This window comes from Macaca nemestrina, chromosome 3 (assembly GCF_043159975.1).
Source record: "Macaca nemestrina isolate mMacNem1 chromosome 3, mMacNem.hap1, whole genome shotgun sequence".
NCBI lineage: Eukaryota > Metazoa > Chordata > Mammalia > Primates > Cercopithecidae > Macaca > Macaca nemestrina.
The window spans coordinates 130,711,064-130,731,814 of record NC_092127.1 but is presented as its reverse complement, the minus strand read 5'-3'; the positions used below and the strand labels follow the sequence as shown (position 1 = coordinate 130,731,814).

Below are 20,751 nucleotides of genomic sequence, written 5' to 3'. Positions count from 1 at the left end.
AAATGTATAACATCTTTAAGTGGAATCCCCTCACTGACAATCTGGAGCTATTAGCAGCCTTCAGTTTATTTATAAAATAAAGCTGTTTCCTCTTCTTACTATAAGACTCTTTTAAGGATCTGCAACGCAATCCCATCATTTCGCGGGTTACTAGAGTCCTGCATGTTTGGCTGTAGAGCAAGGGTGACGCGTAACTTCTGGACTTTGGTTCCATCTACATCTGCCGAATGCGGATGCCAGTCGCAACAGTAACGCCCCCTTCGGCCACCTGCACCACAGCACTCCATGCGGCCACACCCAAACCGGAAACCAGGACGCCCCTAGGGTTGACGGGAAGGCGCTGCCGGGCTCCTAGCTTCCCCAGGCCCGCCCCTCTGATGACGTCGCCGCCCGCCCCTTGACCCCCGCGGTCCCGCCTCCTTCCTACCTCCCAGTAGCCGGCGGCGGTGTCTCAGGCGGCAATGGAAGGATCCAAGCCTGTGGCCGCCCCTCAGGGGGAAGAGGCATCCTGTTCTTCCTGGGGGACTGGCAGGTGAGAGGACGAGGCGGGTGAAAGTGAGGGGGTCGCGGGTGGGACCCAGGCTCCAGGTTTCTGCTTCTTTCTTTCCGGCGGGCTAGGGGCGCCAGAGAGGCCGTGGGGCCGAGCAGAGCCGGCCCTGGGAGGAGAGGGGCGCGCGGAGTGGGTGTGGCGACGTGGGCTAGGGCCTCTGCTGTTCCCGGCTTTCCTGAGGAAAAGTCCCCTTTCCGCACCTTTGAGCGCTTTCTCAGTTCTGGCTGGGATTCGGGATCCTCCTTCCTCCGAGTCACCAGACTTGAGGGGCTCCAGCCGAGAGCGAGTTCTGGTCCCGGTCACTTGGCGTGAGCTTCCTCGACTGGTGCCAAGCACCTTTCCTCCTTTCCGTAAAAAGAAAGCGAAGAGCGCCACTGTGCACCTCCACTGAGATCCTTTTGAAAACTGTTACCAGAAGGAACTTGGTAAGAATGAATCAGTAGCAATCTGGACACCCTGAGGCCTCTGTTGACTATGGAAGAAAAAAAAAAAAAAAAAGCCAGGAAAAAAAAATACACAAGTTACCCATTCTTATTTCCCACTTGGTTTTGAAATTCTTTAGGGCTTTCCCGCCCCTGTAAAATTAGGGGGGAAATATTTGTGCCAGGCCTTTACCAGTTTCTTGGTTAGTAGTTCCTCTTTCGATCATCTCATAATTAATAAAGCAGGTAGTTATATTCTGTCCACCACTGTCAGAATACACCATGCCAAAGATAGAAGTGATGGATGTATTATTTTCAGCTGATGTGACACTTTGTAAACCTGTAGCCTTTTCGCCAGTTTCAGACTGAAGGGATGCTTTCAGTTTCATGGTATTGTCTGCCATTGCAGACACTGCCAGACTTGAGGGATATTATGTAATATAACCCGCGCCTTATTCGAAGCGTTTTTGATTGTCTTATAGATTATATTATTTTTGCATATTCTTGAAACATTCCAGTGAGGTACAACTTTCTTAATAGTGCCAGTAATGCCATTAAGCGGCAGAGCTAGTTAGAATGTAGCTCTTCTCGTTTTTATTCAGATTTACCCACTAGGGCTATTGCCCCCGCCATGCAAGGAGAGCAGCAAGTGAAAGTGTACTAGGGATAAGGTGATAGGAAAGTAGATAATAAAAAATTTTGTTGGCTGGGTGCAGTGGCTCAAACGCTTGCAATCCCAGCACTTGGGGAGGTCAAAGCGGGTGGGTCGCTTGAGCTCAGGAGTTCCTAGATTAGCCTGGGCAACAAGGCGAAACTGTGTCTCTACGAAATACAAAAAAATTAGCTGGGTGTGGTGGTGCACGCCTGTAGTCCCAGCTACTCGGGAGGCTAAAATGGGAAGATCACTTGAGTCTGGAGAGGTCGAGGCTGCAGTGAGCCAAGATCGTGCCACTGCACTCCAGTCTGGGTGACAGAGAGAGAGACCTTGTCTCAAAAGAAAGAAAAGAAACAAATTTTGTTTATTTTAATATTTTGTTACAATACCCAAACAGAGTATATTGTGTATGTGTGTGTGTTTTTTATTAGATAGGTGATCTCTTAGAACACAGCTATCTTCTGATTTGCCTTGGTAATTGGAATCAGTTTTTTTAATAGCTATCCATTTAATTAACTAGAAGCTGGTATCATTTGATATGTGTCAGTGTTTGGTGTGATAAATGATAACATTTTAATTATCTTTGTTTACAAATTCTTTAGCTTATTTATCAATGCTAGGGCTAGAAAGTTGGATTCCAAACCTGAATTTGATGCCATCGCACTGTTTTTAGAATCCTTTGACGATTTGAGCTTCTCAGAACTAGGAATGGCCTGCACTTCTGCTAGTATATTGATCTCAGCTCTCACAGTGGTTCAGCTCCAAATGCTCCAGACTGGTTCCCTGTACCTGGAAATTATCTCTGCTTCCCAGTGTTTCCTACAGATATGTTTTTTGAAGGCCATGCTGTGAAAAAATTGAGACAAGCACTGCTATAAATAATATGCTGCTATAATAAGTATACTTTGTCAGATTTGTATATTTAGATTTGTTTTTCTTCTTTTAAAATTTATTCATTTAACAGGTTTTTTTTTTTTTTTTTTTTTTCAGTCAGAGTCTTGCTCTTGTCACCCAGGCTGGAGTACAGCGGTGGGATCTTGGCTAACTGCAACCTCCTCCTCCCGGGTTCAAGCCATTGTCCCACCTCAGCCTCCCAAGTAGCTGGGATTACAGGCGCCTGCCACCACGCCTGGCTAATTTTTGCATTTTTGGTAAAGACAGGGTTTCACCATGTTGGTCAGGCTGGTCTCGAACTCCTGACTTCAGGTGATCTGCCCGCCTTGGCCTCCCAAAGTGCTGGGATTACAGGCATGAGCCACCGTGCCTGGCCCATTTAACAGATTTTTAAAGTGCTTCCTTTAGGTCTACTATTAGAGACAGTAGGCAGTATGTGTGGTAGTCAAGAGCTAGACTGCCTGGATTCAGATCCTGGCAGTGCCTTTGCCTGCTCTGTGACTTTGGGCAAATTTTAAGTTAACCTGCCTCAGCCTCTTTTTTCCATCTGTTCATTGGAGATAGCAATAGTGCCTGCCCACTGTTTGGGCAAGGTTGTTGTAAGGGTTAACTGAATTAGTACATCTAAAGCACTTAAAACAGTGTTTTATTTATTAAATGCCTGATACTGTTTTAGTTATTTGGAATACAGTAGTGAGTTTTTATAACAGACCATACATTTTTTGGTGGTGGCAGACAAACAGTTAATGGTAAGTGATTTGAAAAAACTGACAGGTTAATGAGTTAGGCAGCAACCTAAGGATAAGAGTAGCCATTTTATTGATAGGGTGATCAGGAATGATGTGTGTGGTATTTGTGACACAATATTTTAATTGAGGCTTAACTGATAAGAAGTCAACTATTCCGAGATTTTAAGAAAGAACATTCTAAGCAGAAGAAATAGTGTAAAAACTCTGAAATAAGAGCAAGCTTGTCTTCTTGTGAAACAGCAAGCAGGTCGGTGTGGCTTGAAGATAGTAAGCAAAAAAGGAGAGTGGTGGGAGTTGAAACTGGAGAGGTAATTGGGGGACAGAACACATTGGCCCTTTCAAGTATGGTGAGGTGTTTGAATTTTAAGAGTAAAGGAAATCCACTGAAGGGTAGTCCAAATTCGGGGGATATTTTCTGACTGCATTTTAAGATATTTAGACTGTTTTATGGAGAATAAACGGGAAGGACAATGGTGGAAGTAAGAAGACTAGCTAGGTGGTCTTTGAAATAGCTCAGGTGAAATATGATGATGGTTTGGCTTGAAATTGTACTGATTGAAATAGTAAAAAGTGATCAGATTTGAGATCTTCTATGAAGGTAGAACTAACAGGTCTCAAATGGAGAAAGTTGGGGAATGATTTAAGCAGGAAGATCCCTAGATTTCAGGACTACCCAGTAAATGATGGTAGCAGAAAATGAGTTAGGAAAGACAGGAAGAATACATTAAGCAGGGGTAATTGAATTCTCTTTGGAGTTTGTTATGTTTGTGATACCAGTTAAGACATCAGAATAGTTATTGTTTTGGCAGTTGTATACAATCTGGAGGTCAGAGGAAAGATCACACATGGAGAAATAAGTTTCAATATAATCAATATATATTCATCCATTGGATTGAATGAGTTTATCTAGGAAGAGTATATATATAGAGAAAGTTGATGGTACACAATTGCTGAAATACAGATCCATTAGAATATATGTACCAAACAGCGGGGCACAGTGGCTCATGCCTGTAATCCCAGCACTTTGGCAGGCCAAGGCGGGTGGATCTCTTGAGGTCAGGAGTTCAAGACCAGCCTGGCCAACATTGTGAAACCGCATCTCTACTAAAATTACAAAATTAATTGGATGTGGTGGTATGCATTTGTAGTCCCAGCCACTTGGGAGACTGAGGCACGAGAATTGTTTGAACCTAGGAGGTGGACGTTGCAGTAAGCTGAGATCATGCCACTGCACTCCAGTCTGGGTGATACAGTGAGACTCCATCTCAAAAAAGGGGAAAAAATATATATATATATATATTTTTATATCAGTGATAAAACAACACCTGAGATCTGAGAATAAAAGATGATGAGCTCTGTAATCTTAAAATCTACACAGGAGAGAACAAGCAATCTGATAATTTTAGGCCATTTAAAAAATATAAGTAAAGTGGTAGATAATAAAATGTATGTTTGGTTTGTGAAAACCTTTAGTAACTGTTGAATCTGAGCACACGAATAATCAAATATTATATTATAAAATGTGAATATTTAATAACCATGTATTTTTTTCCAGCACAAATAAAAATTTGCCCATTATGTCAACAGCATCTGTGGAGATCGATGATGCATTATACAGGTAAGAATCTCATGGAAACTGAAACTTATTTTTCTCATTAATTGTTCTCAAATAATCAAGTAGTCTCTTTGAAGATACCATTCCGCCTATGCGGAATTATATATATATATAAAATATATATATGTTATACATATATACACATACACTATATATATATATGTATAAAGAGTTCCTCTCAAGTTAAAATTAGGGTTTCTGTGATTTTTTTTAACTACATTCGGATAATATTTAAATCTCAGTTGTTTTAGGTTTAGGTGATAGGACTAAGAAGGATTTTGCCACCCTCTGCAAAATAAATCTTTCATTTTTGGACAATAATTCATATTTAAGTTCTTGATAGTGCAGGAATTCATGAAGAATAATATTTCACTTTAGTCATACAATAGCATCTAGAGAATATGATTACTTAATTATAATCTCATTAAAATATTTCCTGTTCTGTAATTTATAGACAGTGGAGAAATACTGTGTGATTGAAGAGTTGTAATTTGAATAGAATTTGATGGGACTTTTAAAACTCTGCTTTTTCAGTAAATTGGAATGCTTTTTTAGTAATTAAAGAAAGTATTGTGTGATTGAATAGTTGTGTTTTGAATGGAATTTGATGAGACTTTTTAAACTATACTTTTTCATGAAATTTGAATACTTTTTAAAGTAATTAAAAAGATGCAGAGTCAATAATGGGCACTTTATTAGGAGCTAATACATACCATCTGGCATGTTGAGTCCAAATCCTGTTTTGTACTATATGCTTGGGAAAAGAGATAAAAGACTAACAATCTTGCTCATGTGAAAATTATTTTACAGATGGTTTCCTGATTATAAAGTATGGTTTAGAAGTCACCTTAAGTTGTTGTATAAGGGTTAACTGAATTAGTACGTCTAAAGCACTTAAAACAGTGTTTAGCACAGGGTTATCTATTATTATTAAATGCCTGGTACTGTTTTAGGTATTTGGATTACAGTAGTGAGTTTTTAACAGACCATACATTTTTTGGTAGGAGTGGCAGACAACAGTTAATGGTAAGTGATTTGAAGAAACTGTGATAGGTTAATGAGTTAGGCAGTGACCTAAGGATAAGAGTAGCCATTTTATTGATAGGGTGATCAGGAATGATGTGTGTGATATTTGTAATACAATATTTTAATAGAGGCTTAAGTGATAAGAAGTCAGCTATTCCAAGATTTTTAAGAAAGAACATTCTAAGCAGGAGAAATAGTGTAAAAACTCTGAAATGAAAGCAAGTTTGCCTTCTTGCAAAATAGCAAGCAGGTCAGTGTGGCCTGAAGATAGTAAGCACAAAGGGAGAGTGGACTCTTAAATTGGGATTCTTAATCTATAATTATATTCTTAATGTCCTTTTGATCATGTTTTTCTTGATATAACAAATGGCACCTCTTTGAGATAGTATTGACTAATTTTATTCATTTTTTTAGTTTAATCCTTGTGAAACTTTTTTTATGTCCCTCCAACCCTGTAATGCTGATAAATAAACATAATTTTCAGTAGCTCAGTGACTAAACTTTCCATTTACAATGCTATGTGAGTAGGCTGCAGTTTGCTTTACTGAGAGTTATAGAATATAGCAGTTTAGCTGTTATTATTAGAGGTAAGCCATTTTCTTTTGTTTGACGGAGAGTATCTTTTGGTGTAGTTGTGTGCACTTTGTGTGCATGTCGTATTGCAAACATCTAGTTGTTTACCAATGTGCATATTTGAGTTTTAATATCTTCCTTAAGAATTTGTCATAGTGAGGGCAGGAATCATTAATAAATGATAAAGCCGGAAATTTATGTGGGTACTAAAAGAGTGAATTATTAGGGAATACTAAAAGAGTTACTGACTACATATAGGTTTTCTTAGTAGAAATACAAAGATGTGGCCTGGTGCGGTGGCTCACGCCTGTAATACCAGCTCTTTGGGAGGCCAAGGCAGGTGGATCATGAGGTCAGGAGATCGAGACCATCCTGGCTAACACGGTGAAACCCCGTCTTTACTAAAAATACAAAAAATTAGCCAGGCGTGGTGGCAGGCGCCTATAATCCCTGCTACTCGGAAGGCTGAGGCAGGAGAATGGCATGAACCCGGTAGGCGGAGTTTGCAGTGAGCTGAGATGGCACCACTGCGCTCCAGCCTGTGGAACAGAGCGAGACTCCGTTTCAAAAAAAAAAAAAAAGAAATACAAAGATGTGTATATTACAAAGGCCAAAACGTGAGATTTTCACACAAAAACTAGGTCTTATTTTCTTAGATTTAAAAAATTAACTTACATGTTCGAGAGTTTGGTGTTGTTTTTTTTTGTTGTTGTTGTTGTTGTAGTGGCTGAATCTGAAGATTTGGGAGTTTTGTATTTTTGCTTTTTTGAGATGGAGTCTTGCTTTGTCATCCAGGCTGGAGTGCAGTGGCACGATCTCAGTTCACTGCATCCTCCGCCTCCTGAGTTCAAGCGATTCTCCTACCTTAGCCTCATGAGTAGCTGGGACTACAGGCATGCACCACCACACCCAGCTAATTTTTGTAGGTTTTTTTTTTTTTTTTTTTTTAAGTAGAGACAGGGTTTCACCATGTTGGCCAGGATGATCTCAATCTCTTGACCTCGTGATCTGCCCGCCTCGGCTTCCCAGTGTGCTGGGACTACAGTTGTGATGAGCCACCGTGCCCAGCTGTATTTTTTTGTTTTTAAAATCTGTATCTGTTGCTTATGGGGACTAGTATTAGACCTAGGACTTTGGACAATGATTAATATATTTTAGGGACAAGGCATGAAATGAGGATCCTTAGCCTCTTAACATCTCGGGGAGATAGATGTCAGTAGTGAACTTGATGAAGGTAGGGTAAGATAAAGATAAATTCCAGAAGTTCTCTTTTCTCTCCATTCTCTTTCACACAGCCACAGTTCTGACCATTTTGTTTCATGGTACAAGTCCAAATACTATAGCTTACCAAGTCATTTTGAACATAACTCCAACTTACCTTTTAAAAAGTTAGTATTGTAGTAAAAACACATAACATGAACTCTACCCTACTAACAAGTTTTTAAGTGTGTAGTATAGTATAGTTGACACTTGAACGATGAAGAAGTTAGGAATGCCAACTCCCCAGCACCCTACCTCTTGTGCAGTCGAAAATCCACATATGACTTTTGACTCCCCCAAAGCTTAAGTACTAATAGCCTACTATTGACTGGAAATTTTACTGATAATGTAAATAACACACATTTTAAATATTATATGTATTATATACTGTGTATATATACGGCATTCTTACAATTAAGTAAGCTAGAGAAAATAAAATGTTAAAATCATAAGGAAGAGAAAATACATTTATTGTTCATTAGGTGGAACTGGATTATCGTAAAGGTCTTCATCTTTGTTGTCTTCATGTTGAGTAGGCTGAGGAGGAGGAAGGGAGGGAGTTGGTTTTGTCTTGGGGTGGCAGAATCAAAAGAGGTGGAGGCAGAAGGGTAGGGAAGGAGAGGCAGGCACACACTGTAACTTTATGGAAATATGTAACTACTGTGTGACTTTTTTGCTTTCTCATTTCTGGAAAAATGTTTCTATACAGTACTGATCCTCCTGTCACTTTCTTTAGTTTCTTTTTGGTGCCCCTGTTGTAGAAGGGTCCATATCTTTAAAGAAATCAACGCAATCTTGAATCATCAGAACCTTCTGCCTGATTGTCTGATGTCAGTAACAATGATAGCATCTTCAATGGTATAATCTTCCAGACTTTAATAATGTTCTCTCTCTTGGGGTTCTCTTCCATAGCATTGACAATCCTTTCCATAGAGTGCTGTGTGTAATGAGCCTTAAAGGTCCTTTATGATGCCCTGATCTAGAAGCTGAATTTGAGATGCTGTGTTTTGAAGCAAGTAGACCACTTCAGCACCTTCCTTGTTGAACTTATGGGGTTCTGGGTGGCCAGGTGTATTGTCCAATAGCAAAAGAACTTTAAAAGTTCTTACTGGCAAGACACTTCCTGATCTCAGAATCAAAGCATCAACGGAACCAATCCAGAAAAGGGGTTCTCGTCCAGGCCCGCTTGTTATGTAGCCGGAGGACTGGCAGCTGGTGTTTATCTTTTCCCTCCAATGCTAAGGAGTTAGGAGCTTTATATGTAAGGGCAGTCCTGATCATAAACCTGAATGAATTTGCACAAAACAGTAGAGTTAACTATTCATTTCTGCGTTAAATCCTGGTGCTTGCTTCTCTTCCTTACTAATAAATGTCCTTTGTGGCAATTTTTTTTGGAATAGAGCACTTTCTTCTACATTAAAAACCTATTCAGGTAGATATCCTTTATCTTCAGCGATTTTCTTCATGGTGTCTAGAAACTCATTGCTGCCTCTTGGTTGGCAGAAACTGCTTCTCATGTTGTGTCTGACTTTTTTTTAAGCCAAACCTCTTTCTAAAATTATCAAACTATCCTTTGCTAGCATTAAATTCTACAGCTTTACTGCTTGGGTGATGGGTGCACCAAAATCACACAAATCACCACTAAAGAACTTATGTAACCAAATACCACCTATACCCCAGTAACCTATGGGAAAAAAAGAATTCTACAGCTTTATATCCTTTACCTTCTTTTTGCTTTAAGTGGTCTTATAATGACTTCGCTTCTTCTCAAATCATGTTAGAGTCTATAAGTATGACTTTGTTTCAGCAATTCTGCACCCATATCAGTGCTGCATTTTCAATACAAGATAAAAAGATCTTTCACGAAAAGTGCAAGGTTTTCATACTTGCTGGTGTAGTTACAATGATGGCTTTCCTTTTATTTTTACAATGGTCCTTCCACTGGATTCATTTTATCTTGAAATGGCAGGCAACCACAGCTGCAGGCCTCAGTCTACAGTACATATCAAGCAATTCAACTTTTTGTTGTAATGTCATGACTTTTCTCAGCTTCTTGGGAGCACTTGCAACATTACTGGTGGCACTTTGTATGGGTCCCATATATGTCATTCAAGATTTACAGTATTGCACATTAAACATGATGGAAAAATATGCAAGAACCTCAAGACATCACTTTTTCCTGCAATATTCAATTTACTGGAGAGAGGAACTGCTCAGGCAAAGATTATGAATAGAGTCACATGCGCTTTAACCAGATACATCACTTAAGCTCATCACAATAACAACTGGAAGTAGCTACAAAATTATTACAGTAGTGCAGTATGTACTACAGTGACTTTTATGCACTTATGACTGAATACTGCATCTTTACATCTGTTTACATTCCTCTTAACTGCAAATGGCGACGTCTGTGGTCTGTAAGTGTAAGTTTTGATAAATTTTAACTTTTTATAATTTGTGTGTGTTTTATGGTAGTTAATGATAAAATAGATTAATATGTACATAGATTTCATGCATTCATGACATACTTTTTCTTAATTTTTGGATATCTCTAGGCTACAAAGTTCATCTGTGAGTTTTTGCAAGTTGTCACAAATGTCCAAAAAATTTTTCAGTATATTTATTGAAAAAAATCTGCATATAAATGGACCTGTGCGTTTGAAACCCATGTTGTTCAAGGGTCAACTATATTGTTTACTCTGTGTACATTGTCGTATAGCAGATTTATGTAGCAAATATTTCTTCAAGATCTTGTTTCTAATTCTTTTGGATAAATACCCAAAATGGAATTGCTGGATTATATGGTAATTCTATTTTTTAATTTTTGAGGAAGCTTCATACTGTTTTCCATAACAGCTGCACCATTCTACATTTCCAACAGTGCACAGAAGTTCCAGTTTCTCCACATTGTTGCCAATACTTGTTATGTTTTGTTTTGTTTTCTTTTCTTTTATAATGGTCATCCACACAGGTGTGAGGTGATCGCTCATTGTGGTTTTCCCTTGTATTTCCTTGATGATTAGCGAGTGTTGAGCACCTTTTCATATACTTGTTGGCTATGTGCATGTTTTTGGAGAAACATCTATTCAAACTCTTTGTCTATTTTTAAAAATTGGGTCAGTTCAGGGGTTTTTTGGTATTGAGTTATAGGCATTCCTTTGGATATTATTAACCCCTTATCACATACATGGTTTACAAATACTTTCTCTCATTCTGTAGGTTGCCTTTTCATTTTGTTGATTGTTTCCTTTACTGGTTTTTAGTTTCATGTAGTCCCACTTGTCAGTTTTTGCTTTTGTTGTGTGTGCCTTTGGTGTCATCCAGAAAATCTGTGCCAACACCAGTGTTATGAGGCCTCTTTTCTGTTTTCTTCTAGGAGTTTTGTAATTGCAGATCTTACATTTAAGTCTTTGATTCATTTTGATTTGATTATTTTGTATGGTATAAGGGTCCATTTTCATTCTTTTGCATTTGGAAATCTAGTTTTCCCAGCACCATTTATTGAAGGCCCCAACCACCTTTTCCTCTGAATACACTGGCCATCACTAGACTACTTCTTTTATCAAAGATAAGATAGGTAATTGCAGTTTATACCTTTTTACCTCAACTGTCTTTTCCTGTAATGCTCTTTTGTGCTTCAAAAATACCTTCCAATGATCCTTTAAGAACTCACTCCTGTGTCTGCTCTGTGATATCTTGCCTGAGTTACTTCTCATCCTTTCTGCTCAGCCCTAAAGCATCTTATTTTTATTGCTGTTAAATAAACACATTATCACATAGTATTTGTTCACATGTGTGTCAACTCTGTCAGACCATGGGCTTTTCTAAGTCATAGACTATGACACAGTGTCTAAGTCTTAGAAGATACTCATTAAATGATTATTGAATGACTAGGGAAGACAGTGGGTTCAGATTGGCTTGTAGTCCAGAACCTAAGACTAGGTATGTTGCCTAGGTAGTGGCAGTTCAGTGGCTGGGCAGGAACCAAAACTAAGGATGTGACAAAAAAGTCTGAAAAAGCTGCAGATGGTACTAACAATAGAAGAAGTGATGATACTAAGAAGGCACTTATAAATTCCATCCTTAGGCAAAAACCAGTGTTACTGGCCAGGTACAACATTCCCTGACTTCTGAATTCTGACATGAAGCTGCTACGATAAGATCATCCTTTATATCTGGATATAGACAGGATCTTGCTGTTGCCCAAGCTTGGGTGCAGTGGCATTATCATAGCTCATTGTAACCTCAAACCATTAAGCTCAAGCAATCCTCCCACCTCAGCCTCCTGAGTAGGTAGGACCACAGGTGTGTGCTACCACACCTTGCTAATTTTCACATTTTTATGTAGAGATGGGGGTCTCAGAAATCCTGTTGATAGTGAAAGTTTTAAGGTGGAGATGGCAAACTCAAATGCTTATAGTGGCCACTGAGGTAATAAATGAGAGGAACAGGAAGGAATTGATTGTGGCAAATCTGGAGCACATAATCCTCCTGCCTAAACAGGGCAACTCCTACTCAACTCCATCTGTCTATTGCCTTGAGGGAATATGGATTGTGGTGCCAAATTATCTGATTTTTAAAAATATGTCATATATTTGGCATTTAATTCAGAAATGTTTAAACACTGCAAATCATTCAGAACAAGTCTGTGGGCAGGATTGAGTTCCTAGGCTTTTCATTTGCAAACAACTTTAAGAGATATTATAATTTTAGTGAAATAATTTTTTGTCTTTTATTGTGTTTTCCATGTAGTCGACAGAGGTACGTTCTTGGAGACACAGCAATGCAGAAGATGGCCAAGTCCTATGTTTTCTTAAGTGGAATGGGTGGTCTTGGTTTGGAAATTGGTAAGCAATATTTATATTCCTAATTTTGTATGACACTTTTGAGCAATGTGAGATAGTTTAAATAACTTAACTTCATCCCCTTATATTTGCTATAACAGAAATTAGATCCAAAAGTTTTTAATCTTTGTCAAGACTATTTCATGATGTTGTTATATTCTTCCACAAATAACCAGTAATGACTCATTGCTTCTTTTTGTGATTTTAATAACCATTAATTATCATTCTCTATATCCATTAATTCATTATAAGTAGCACACATACATATACTGTATTCATAAAAACATATCTGGAAGAATACATTGAAATTTTAGGAGTGATTATTCCTGGGTGTTGTGATTATGCACATTTTAATTTTTTCACTTTTAACCTGTATTTTGTAACTTTTTTAAGACAAGGAACTTAAGTACTAAAAAAAGAAGTCAAAAGTATCCAATCAGATATGTGACTAAGCTCTGTGAAGACATATCCAGTATGTATTCCCAATATTGAGCTATTCCTTTTTCTTTTGCCTTTCTAGCAAAGAATCTTGTTCTTGCAGGGATTAAGGTAAGTAAATGTCCTCTGTGAGAAAAATTGTTATGAGCCTTTTTTTGGCTCATTTGTTGTGGTAATATTGTTTTATACTTTGTTTTAATTTTTGTCTTTAATGCTTTACTTTTAAAAAAATCACGGAAATTTCAAAAATATACAAAAGTAGAAAGAATTGTTTAACAAAACCCCACATACCCATCAGAAGGCTTCAGTTACCAACTCTTGGGGACATTTGTTTCATATATCTCCTTCTCATTCCTTATTGCCCCCAACTGCCAAATTATTTTGATGTAAATTTCAGACATTGTATTATATCATCCTTAAATATTTTAGTATCTTTAAAAGGTAAGAATATCTTTTGAAGCAGCAATACTATTTTCACACCTAAAATGTAACAAGCTCTTAATACCATTGTATTAGTTTACCTGTTGCTGTAAAACAGTTTACCCCAAAATTTGTAGCTTAAACAACATTTTATTGTCTCATAGTTTCTGTGAGTCGGGATTCGGGCATGACTCTGGTCATTATGATAAACTCATGAATTTAAACATAATTTGATGTGTTTTCATCTATCGTAGTTATTTTCATTGATGCTCAGATTGTTCCATCTTTGGTTATTTTGGTTCTCTTCATGTTTTTTGAGGCTTTTGGACACAGCCCCTAGTAGTCTCTGTCACTGTTTACAAAGTCTTTTCAGTGGGCAGAGCTGAAACGTTCATAATGAGTACACACTGAAATTTCTGATTTTCAGGTTTAGGCTTGTAAAGTATTACTAAACTTTCTAATTTTTACTTTGAATTATAGGATATTTATTTCTGTGATTTTATATTTGTGTCTTATTAGGATTTTGGTTTCTAATGATCCATTAGATGCTTTATCCTATATATCCTATATATTCTTTATCCTATTATATTTTACCTGTATGGCATAGTTTCAGAATACCAATTCTAATATTGTTAATAATAATGTATTATTGAAAAAAATTTAGTTTTTTGATCCTACCTGGATTTGGCAGGCAAATTAACTGCTTTTAAAAGTCACTTTAAATAAATCTCTGTGTATAGCAGACTCCATAAACAGTTTAGTCCATGTATTCATTTTGCTTTGGATTTTTAGAGACTGCTTTTTTAAAAGTTTAGTTTTACTATTATGTGAGATTTATGATTCAAAGTCAGATTTTTTAAACAAAGTATTTTCAGATAAGTCTAGCTTCTTGCTACCTTATTTCCTCCTTCACTTACTAGGTTACTGTCTTTTTATATTTGGTTTATTCTTCATTTGTTTTTGTAGATAGGTAAATGCATACACACAAACATGTATATCTGTTTATGTGTGGGTATATATATTTATCTTCTCGCACCTTTCTCATATAAAGTGCTCTTCTTTACCTTGCTATCTCTTTATAGCATATCCTAGAGATTACTCCATATTTATAAATACATCTTTCATTTTTTTTTTTAATAGTTGCATGATTATGCATTGTATGGATGTATCATCTTATAGCCAGTTCCCCATTGGTGGGCTTTTTGATTATTTCCAGTCTTTTGCTCTTACTAATAGTGTGCTACATTTAATACTCTTGCATATTTATCTTTTTGTATTTTTCCCAGTGTGTCTTTGAGATAGAGTCCTAAAAGTGGGATTGCTGCATCACAGAATAAATGCAGATATCTTTTTGCTAGAGATTGCCAAATTCCTTTCCTTTGAGGTTGAGCCACTTTACATTGTTATCAGTAATATATGAGAGTCACTGATTCACCTCACCCTCACCAATAGACTGTGTTGTCAAACTGTGGATTTATGCCAATCTAACAAGTGAGAAAAGTTATTTCATTTCTTGGCAAGGTTGAACATCTTTACATATTTTCAAGGACCATGTCTTTTTTCAGTATGGTCCTTTTTTCAGTATGGTCCTTGTTTATGTTCCTCTTTCTACGAGGTTTGTAGCCTGTGATATAATTTACAAGTATTTTTTTCCACTTTGTTAATTATCTTTCTTACTTGAAACATGGAATATTTTGAAGTGTTTGTTTACATGAATTTTTTGGATTTTTGTGTTGATTTTTATAACATGATACTTTTATAAATTTAAATTATCTTCATGTTTAAGGAAATTTTTCTATCAATTTATTGGGGTCTCCAGATGTATATATATCTAATTTTATATCCTTTCTAATTCTTATGCCTTTGCGTACTTTTCATTATCTAATTACACAAAATAATAATTCTAGTACATTGTTGATAGTACTAGAGAGACTGAATATCCTTGAACTCCTGACTTCAACCAATACTTTTTTCTTCTTTGAAGGCACTTACAATTCATGATACAGAAAAATGCCAAGCATGGGATCTAGGAACCAACTTCTTTCTCAGTGAAGATGATGTTGTTAATAAGAGAAACAGGTAAAGATATTTTGATGTATTATCATGAGTTTTTTAAAATTTATTTACTTAGAATATTTCCTTTATCTAGAACACCAGTCAGTCATAGTTGTTTAAATATAAAGTCTCTACCTTATATTTATACAGCTAAAGATATTTTTGTGTATTATGAGGTTTTTTTTTACTCGTTTACTTAGAATATTTCCTTTATCTAGAACACCAGTCAGTCATAGTTGTTTAATTGATCACCATAAATTCATACTACTATGGCTAAAGAAATACTGGTATATACTTAATTTTTTGTATTTGTCAAATTTTTTATATATTTATGTAGTATATATTATATAATATATATTACATATAAATATATATTTTATATATATTACACTGCTACCTAGAAATGTATTTCCTTGAATTTATTAAAGAAAGACTTTAGTGTTGCTAAAATATTAAGAAAGTTAAGGAGCCTGGAGCTTAGAACTATTAGGGTACACTTTGAGATTGTGTGGTTTACTGTGGAATATGATAGTATATTATTTCAAGATTGTATAGTTATCTGTAAAGACAAGTAAGTCTTGGTTTCTTTCTTCTACAAGGTAAGTTTCCATTGAAATTTTGTAACTTGTCAGGTTCCTCTGATGTCATTACAGTGTCCAGCTTGAAGAGATTTGAGTATATTGAATGAAAGGACAGTAAAAGTTTATTTTATTTTTTTAGGGCTGAAGCTGTGCTTAAACATATTGCAGAACTAAATCCATATGTTCATGTCACATCATCTTCTGTTCCTTTCAATGAGACCACAGATCTCTCCTTTTTAGACAAATACCAGGTTAGTACTCCATTTTGTATTAAATGTTATTGACAGATTCCAGGGCGAAATTGTTAAGTATTAATATGTTTAACTAATTTAACCTAGTGTATTGAGAAACAGAACAAAAAAATTTCAAGGTAGAAGACATATCAGAATAAAACCTTTCAAATTCTCCATTTTAAGGAAGGGACCTAAGAACTACTGACAAAGTAGTTTTATCAGTTGACTTTTTTCTCAGTAATATCCATTGAAAACTACTCAAAACTTTGGTTTATACCAACATGCATTTATTTCTCTCCTATGTACCTGAATGTCAGTTGGGGTTTCTAGGCTGAACTCAGCCTGGATTAAACTCCAGAGTTTGGTTCTCCTCCATGTGTCTCTCTTCTGGGACCGGGAGGCTACCTAGGTCATGTTCTCATGGTAGTAGCAGAAACAGAAGGTCAAGTCCAGACACACATGCACATTTCAAGCCTCTGTTTTTGTTATGTCCATTAACATCCTGTCAGCCAAAGCAAGTCAACGTTATCAAGCCTGAAGTCAAGAAGCAGAAAAGTACTCTTCCTAAAGCCATGGGTACAATTACAGGGGAGTACAATTACAGGGCAGTACAATTACAGGGGAGTAAAAATACATGGATCATAGTTCAGTCTATTATAGGTAACAATTCCTTAAATAACAACAACAAAATTCCCAGGACATTGTATATTGCAAAAGTGACTAGGTTGACCCTGAATTTTTTTTTTTTCTGTGAATAAATTATGCTGTTACCCATTTAAAAATGATTATAGATTTCTATTCTGGACTGGATAACTTAAAATTCATCCTGGTACAAAGCACCTAGTTTTCTAAACAGACTTTCTTTTAAATGACTATCCAAGCTCAAAATAATGTTAGGAAAATCTGTTTATGTATTTCTAAACAGACTTTCTGAACAGACTTTCTAGAATTTCTAAACAGACTTTCTTTTAAATGACTATCCAAGCTCAAAATAATGTTAGGAAAATGCTCAGAGGCCACAAATGAACAGTTAGCTAAAAGACTAGTGAACTATTATCTGTAGTTACTCTTAGCAACAGGAGTTGTCTGTCACAGTAACCAAAGTTCTTGGTAATTGATGTTCACGTAGAAACAGAAGATTCAGACCTAGAACTACATAAACTAGAGAAATGGAATTGAGACCTCCCCTTCTTCATAAAGCTGGAGCCTCAGAGAGCTATGCCCTAAGTGAAAGGGTGGACAAGAACAGTCTTTAACAATCAGAACAAGAAGCTTGTCTGTTTTCTCTTGAGCTCTGGATGAAAAGTAAAGGTTTTCCTGGGGAATTCATAACCACAGGCTTGCTGTCACATAGGTTTAGAGATTAAACTTTATAATCTTTTGTGATCTGGAAATTCCTAAACTGAGAACTTAATGTAAAAAGTAGTACTACAGGCTGGGCGCAGTGGCTCACACCTATAATCCCAGCACTTTGGGAGGCCAAGGTGGGCGGATCACCTGAGGTCAGGAGTTTGAGACCAGCTGGACCAATAAGGAGAAACCCTGTGTCTACTAATAATACAAAATTTAGCCAGGTGTGGTAGTAAATGCCTGTAATCCCGGCTACTTGGGAGGCCGAGGCAGGAGAATCGCTTGAACCCGGGAGGCAGAGGTTGCATTGCGCCAAGATTGCGCCACTGCAGTCCAGCCTGGGCAACAAGAACAAAACTCCATCTCAAAAAAAAAAAAATTAACGATAAAAGGTAGTACTATAATGGCCGTGCCCTAAAGTGCCAGACAAAAACAAAACTAAACAAATCTTGAGAAGTATACCCTCAACTAACTTACAGAGTATTCCAGTATATAAAGTCCCTTTGAGTTCACAGTACAAAATAACAAGATGGGAAAAAAAGCAGCTCATTATGACCAAGAGTCAACAAACTATTAAACCTCAAAGAATTTTTATTTATTTATTTTTCTTTTTCTTTTCTTTTTTCTTTTCTTTTCTCTTTTCTTTTCTTTTCCTTTCTTTCTTTTTCTTTTCTTTTTTCTTTTCCTTTCTTTTCCTTTCGTCCCCTCCCCTCCCGTCCCCTCCCCTCCCGTCCCTTCCCCTCCCCTCCCGTCCCTTCCCCTCCGCTCCCGTCCCTTCCCCTCCCCTCCCCTCCCCTCCCCTCCCCTCCCCTCCCCTCCCCTTCCCTCCCCTCCCCTCCCCTCCCCTCCCCTCCCCTCCCCTCCTCTCCCCTCCCCTCCTCTCTTTTCTTCTGGAGTCTTGCTCTGTCTCCCAGGCTGGAGTGCAGTGGCACAGTCTGGGCTCACTGCAACCTCTGCCTCCTGGGTTCAAGCGATTCTCCTACTTCAGCCTCCCGAGTAGCTGGGATCACAGGCACATGCCACCATGCCCCGCTAATTTTTGTATTTTTAGTAGAGATGGGGTTTCACCATGTTGGCCAGGCTGGTCTTGATCTCCTGACCTCAGGTGATCCTCCCGCCTTGGCCTCCCAAAGTGCTGGGATTACAGGTGTGAGTCACCATGCCCAGCCTAAACCTCCAAGATTTAGAAGAATAGATTTGTTTGAGAAATTATAAAATACAGATGTTCAAAACTACTAAATCTCAAAAGAAGTTATTAAATACATAATATTGAAAAAGACCAGGCAGATGTGATAAAGAATGAGGTACAACTTATGGAAATGAACATGAAGTCTTAAAAATTAAGACTTTTTAAGTCTTAATTTTTGACTTCATTGGATAGATTAAACAGTAAATAGATAATAGCTGGAATAAACATTAGTGAATTGAAAGATAGACCTGAGGAAATTACCAAAACTATAGCACATAGAAATAAAGAAAATATCCTAGCACTTTGGAGGCCGAGGCGGGCAGAAAACCTGAGGTCAGGAGTTTCAGACCAGCCTGGCTAGCATGGCGAAACCCTGTCTCTACTGAAAATACAAAAATTAGCTGAGCATGGTGGCGTGTGCCTGTAATCCCAACTACTGGGGAGGCTGAGGCAGGAGAATCGCTTGAACCTAGGAGACAGAGGTGGTTTTGCAGTGAGCCCAGATCACACCACTGCAATCCAGCCTGGGCGACAGAGTGAGACTGTGTCTCAAAAAAACAAACAAACAAACAAACAAACAAAAAACAAAAAAAAAACCCAAAAAGAAATAAGAGAAAATACTATGGACAAATTAAAATAAATGAGAGCTTGAATGAAAAGGTCCAATTTATGAGATTGGATTTCTAGATAGCAATAGATAGCAATAGAAAAGGGCAATATTCAAAGAAAGTACGGCTGAGAATTTTCTAACATTGATAAAACTCAAATCAGTTTCAGTATGTGTTGGGTCTAGTCTTTGATTTTTTTATTATTTGCAACCTAGCCTGTTACTGTTTCACAGATGCAGGAAATATGAGATTCCTGGGTCAGACACTAAGAAGTTTATTACTCAGTGCATAATAAAAAACATGAGCATTATATTGCATTTTCTTCCTCGCCCCCTGTCCCCCAAGTCCCTCTAGTTCAAGGCAGAGGGCTCAGTGAATGCCTGCACATGTAGTAGGTTTTTTTAGAGAAGAATGCTGAGCTTGGGGAACTGGCTGTTTTAAAGCAAGCTAAGACGTCCCTTTATCCCTGAGGAAGATCTTACCTCATCCCTCAAGTTTTTACACAGCAAATACAATTCTGAGAAATGACCTCAAGTAAAGAGTGGTAAGGACCTTGCATTCATGGCATACGTTGTGAGACTGTATGGACGAGAGACCCATGGAGGAATGTCTCCCTACAGGAAGCAAACCATATTGCAAGCTAGATTTAAAAAAACTAAATCCACAGATGGACTTGTTCTAGTAGCCAACTAATGTGTCTCTTAAAAATGTTGTCAGGTTTTTAAGCTAGCATGAAAGTAATACTCTAGTAGCTAGGTTAGTATTTGTGTGATAGTAATAGATGAAACAAATCTAATCACTTAAGAGTCCATAAATACCACATAGAATATTAAGGTTTGCTTCTAATCGTAAAGCCTGCGATGGTTATCAAGTTTTATGTGTGCAGGTTTTCCCCTGTATATGTTATTTTTACTTTTGTTATCTGTACTTTGTGAAGGTATTAACCTTGGAATGGAATTCCATAGGATTGTAACTTTTCAGTGAGATTAGTGATGTGTCTTTAGCACAGTGCAAACTGACATGCTTCTGATTATTGTATATTACAAAAATAATTACGTATTTTCTAGTTTTTAATTTGTTGTTTTCTCAACAGTGTGTAGTATTGACTGAGATGAAACTTCCATTGCAGAAGAAGATCAATGACTTTTGCCGTTCTCAGTGCCCTCCAATTAAGGTAATTGTATCATTTAGTAATGACATGTAGTTAACCACTTTCTCTACTAGAATTTTTAACTTATTGATGGGTTGTATAAGAAACTTTTTACATAATAATCACAATAAGATTTTTT

The 20,751-nt window shown here is 37.3% G+C and overlaps 1 protein-coding gene across 1 annotated transcript in view; it reads left to right on the top strand.

Annotated features, from left to right (window-relative positions):
* Nucleotides 1-395: 395 nt before the first annotated feature.
* LOC105463604 (ubiquitin like modifier activating enzyme 6) overlaps nucleotides 396-20,751 on the top strand; it is a 73,269-nt gene continuing 52,913 nt past the window's right edge. Inside the window, exons 1-7 of the mRNA XM_011710811.3 lie at nucleotides 396-532; nucleotides 4,826-4,888; nucleotides 12,497-12,591; nucleotides 13,109-13,137; nucleotides 15,431-15,525; nucleotides 16,222-16,333; nucleotides 20,556-20,636. Of these exons, the coding sequence (XP_011709113.1) occupies nucleotides 462-532; nucleotides 4,826-4,888; nucleotides 12,497-12,591; nucleotides 13,109-13,137; nucleotides 15,431-15,525; nucleotides 16,222-16,333; nucleotides 20,556-20,636 (546 nt within the window). The 5' untranslated portion in view covers nucleotides 396-461. The remainder of the gene's footprint in view (nucleotides 533-4,825; nucleotides 4,889-12,496; nucleotides 12,592-13,108; nucleotides 13,138-15,430; nucleotides 15,526-16,221; nucleotides 16,334-20,555; nucleotides 20,637-20,751) is intronic.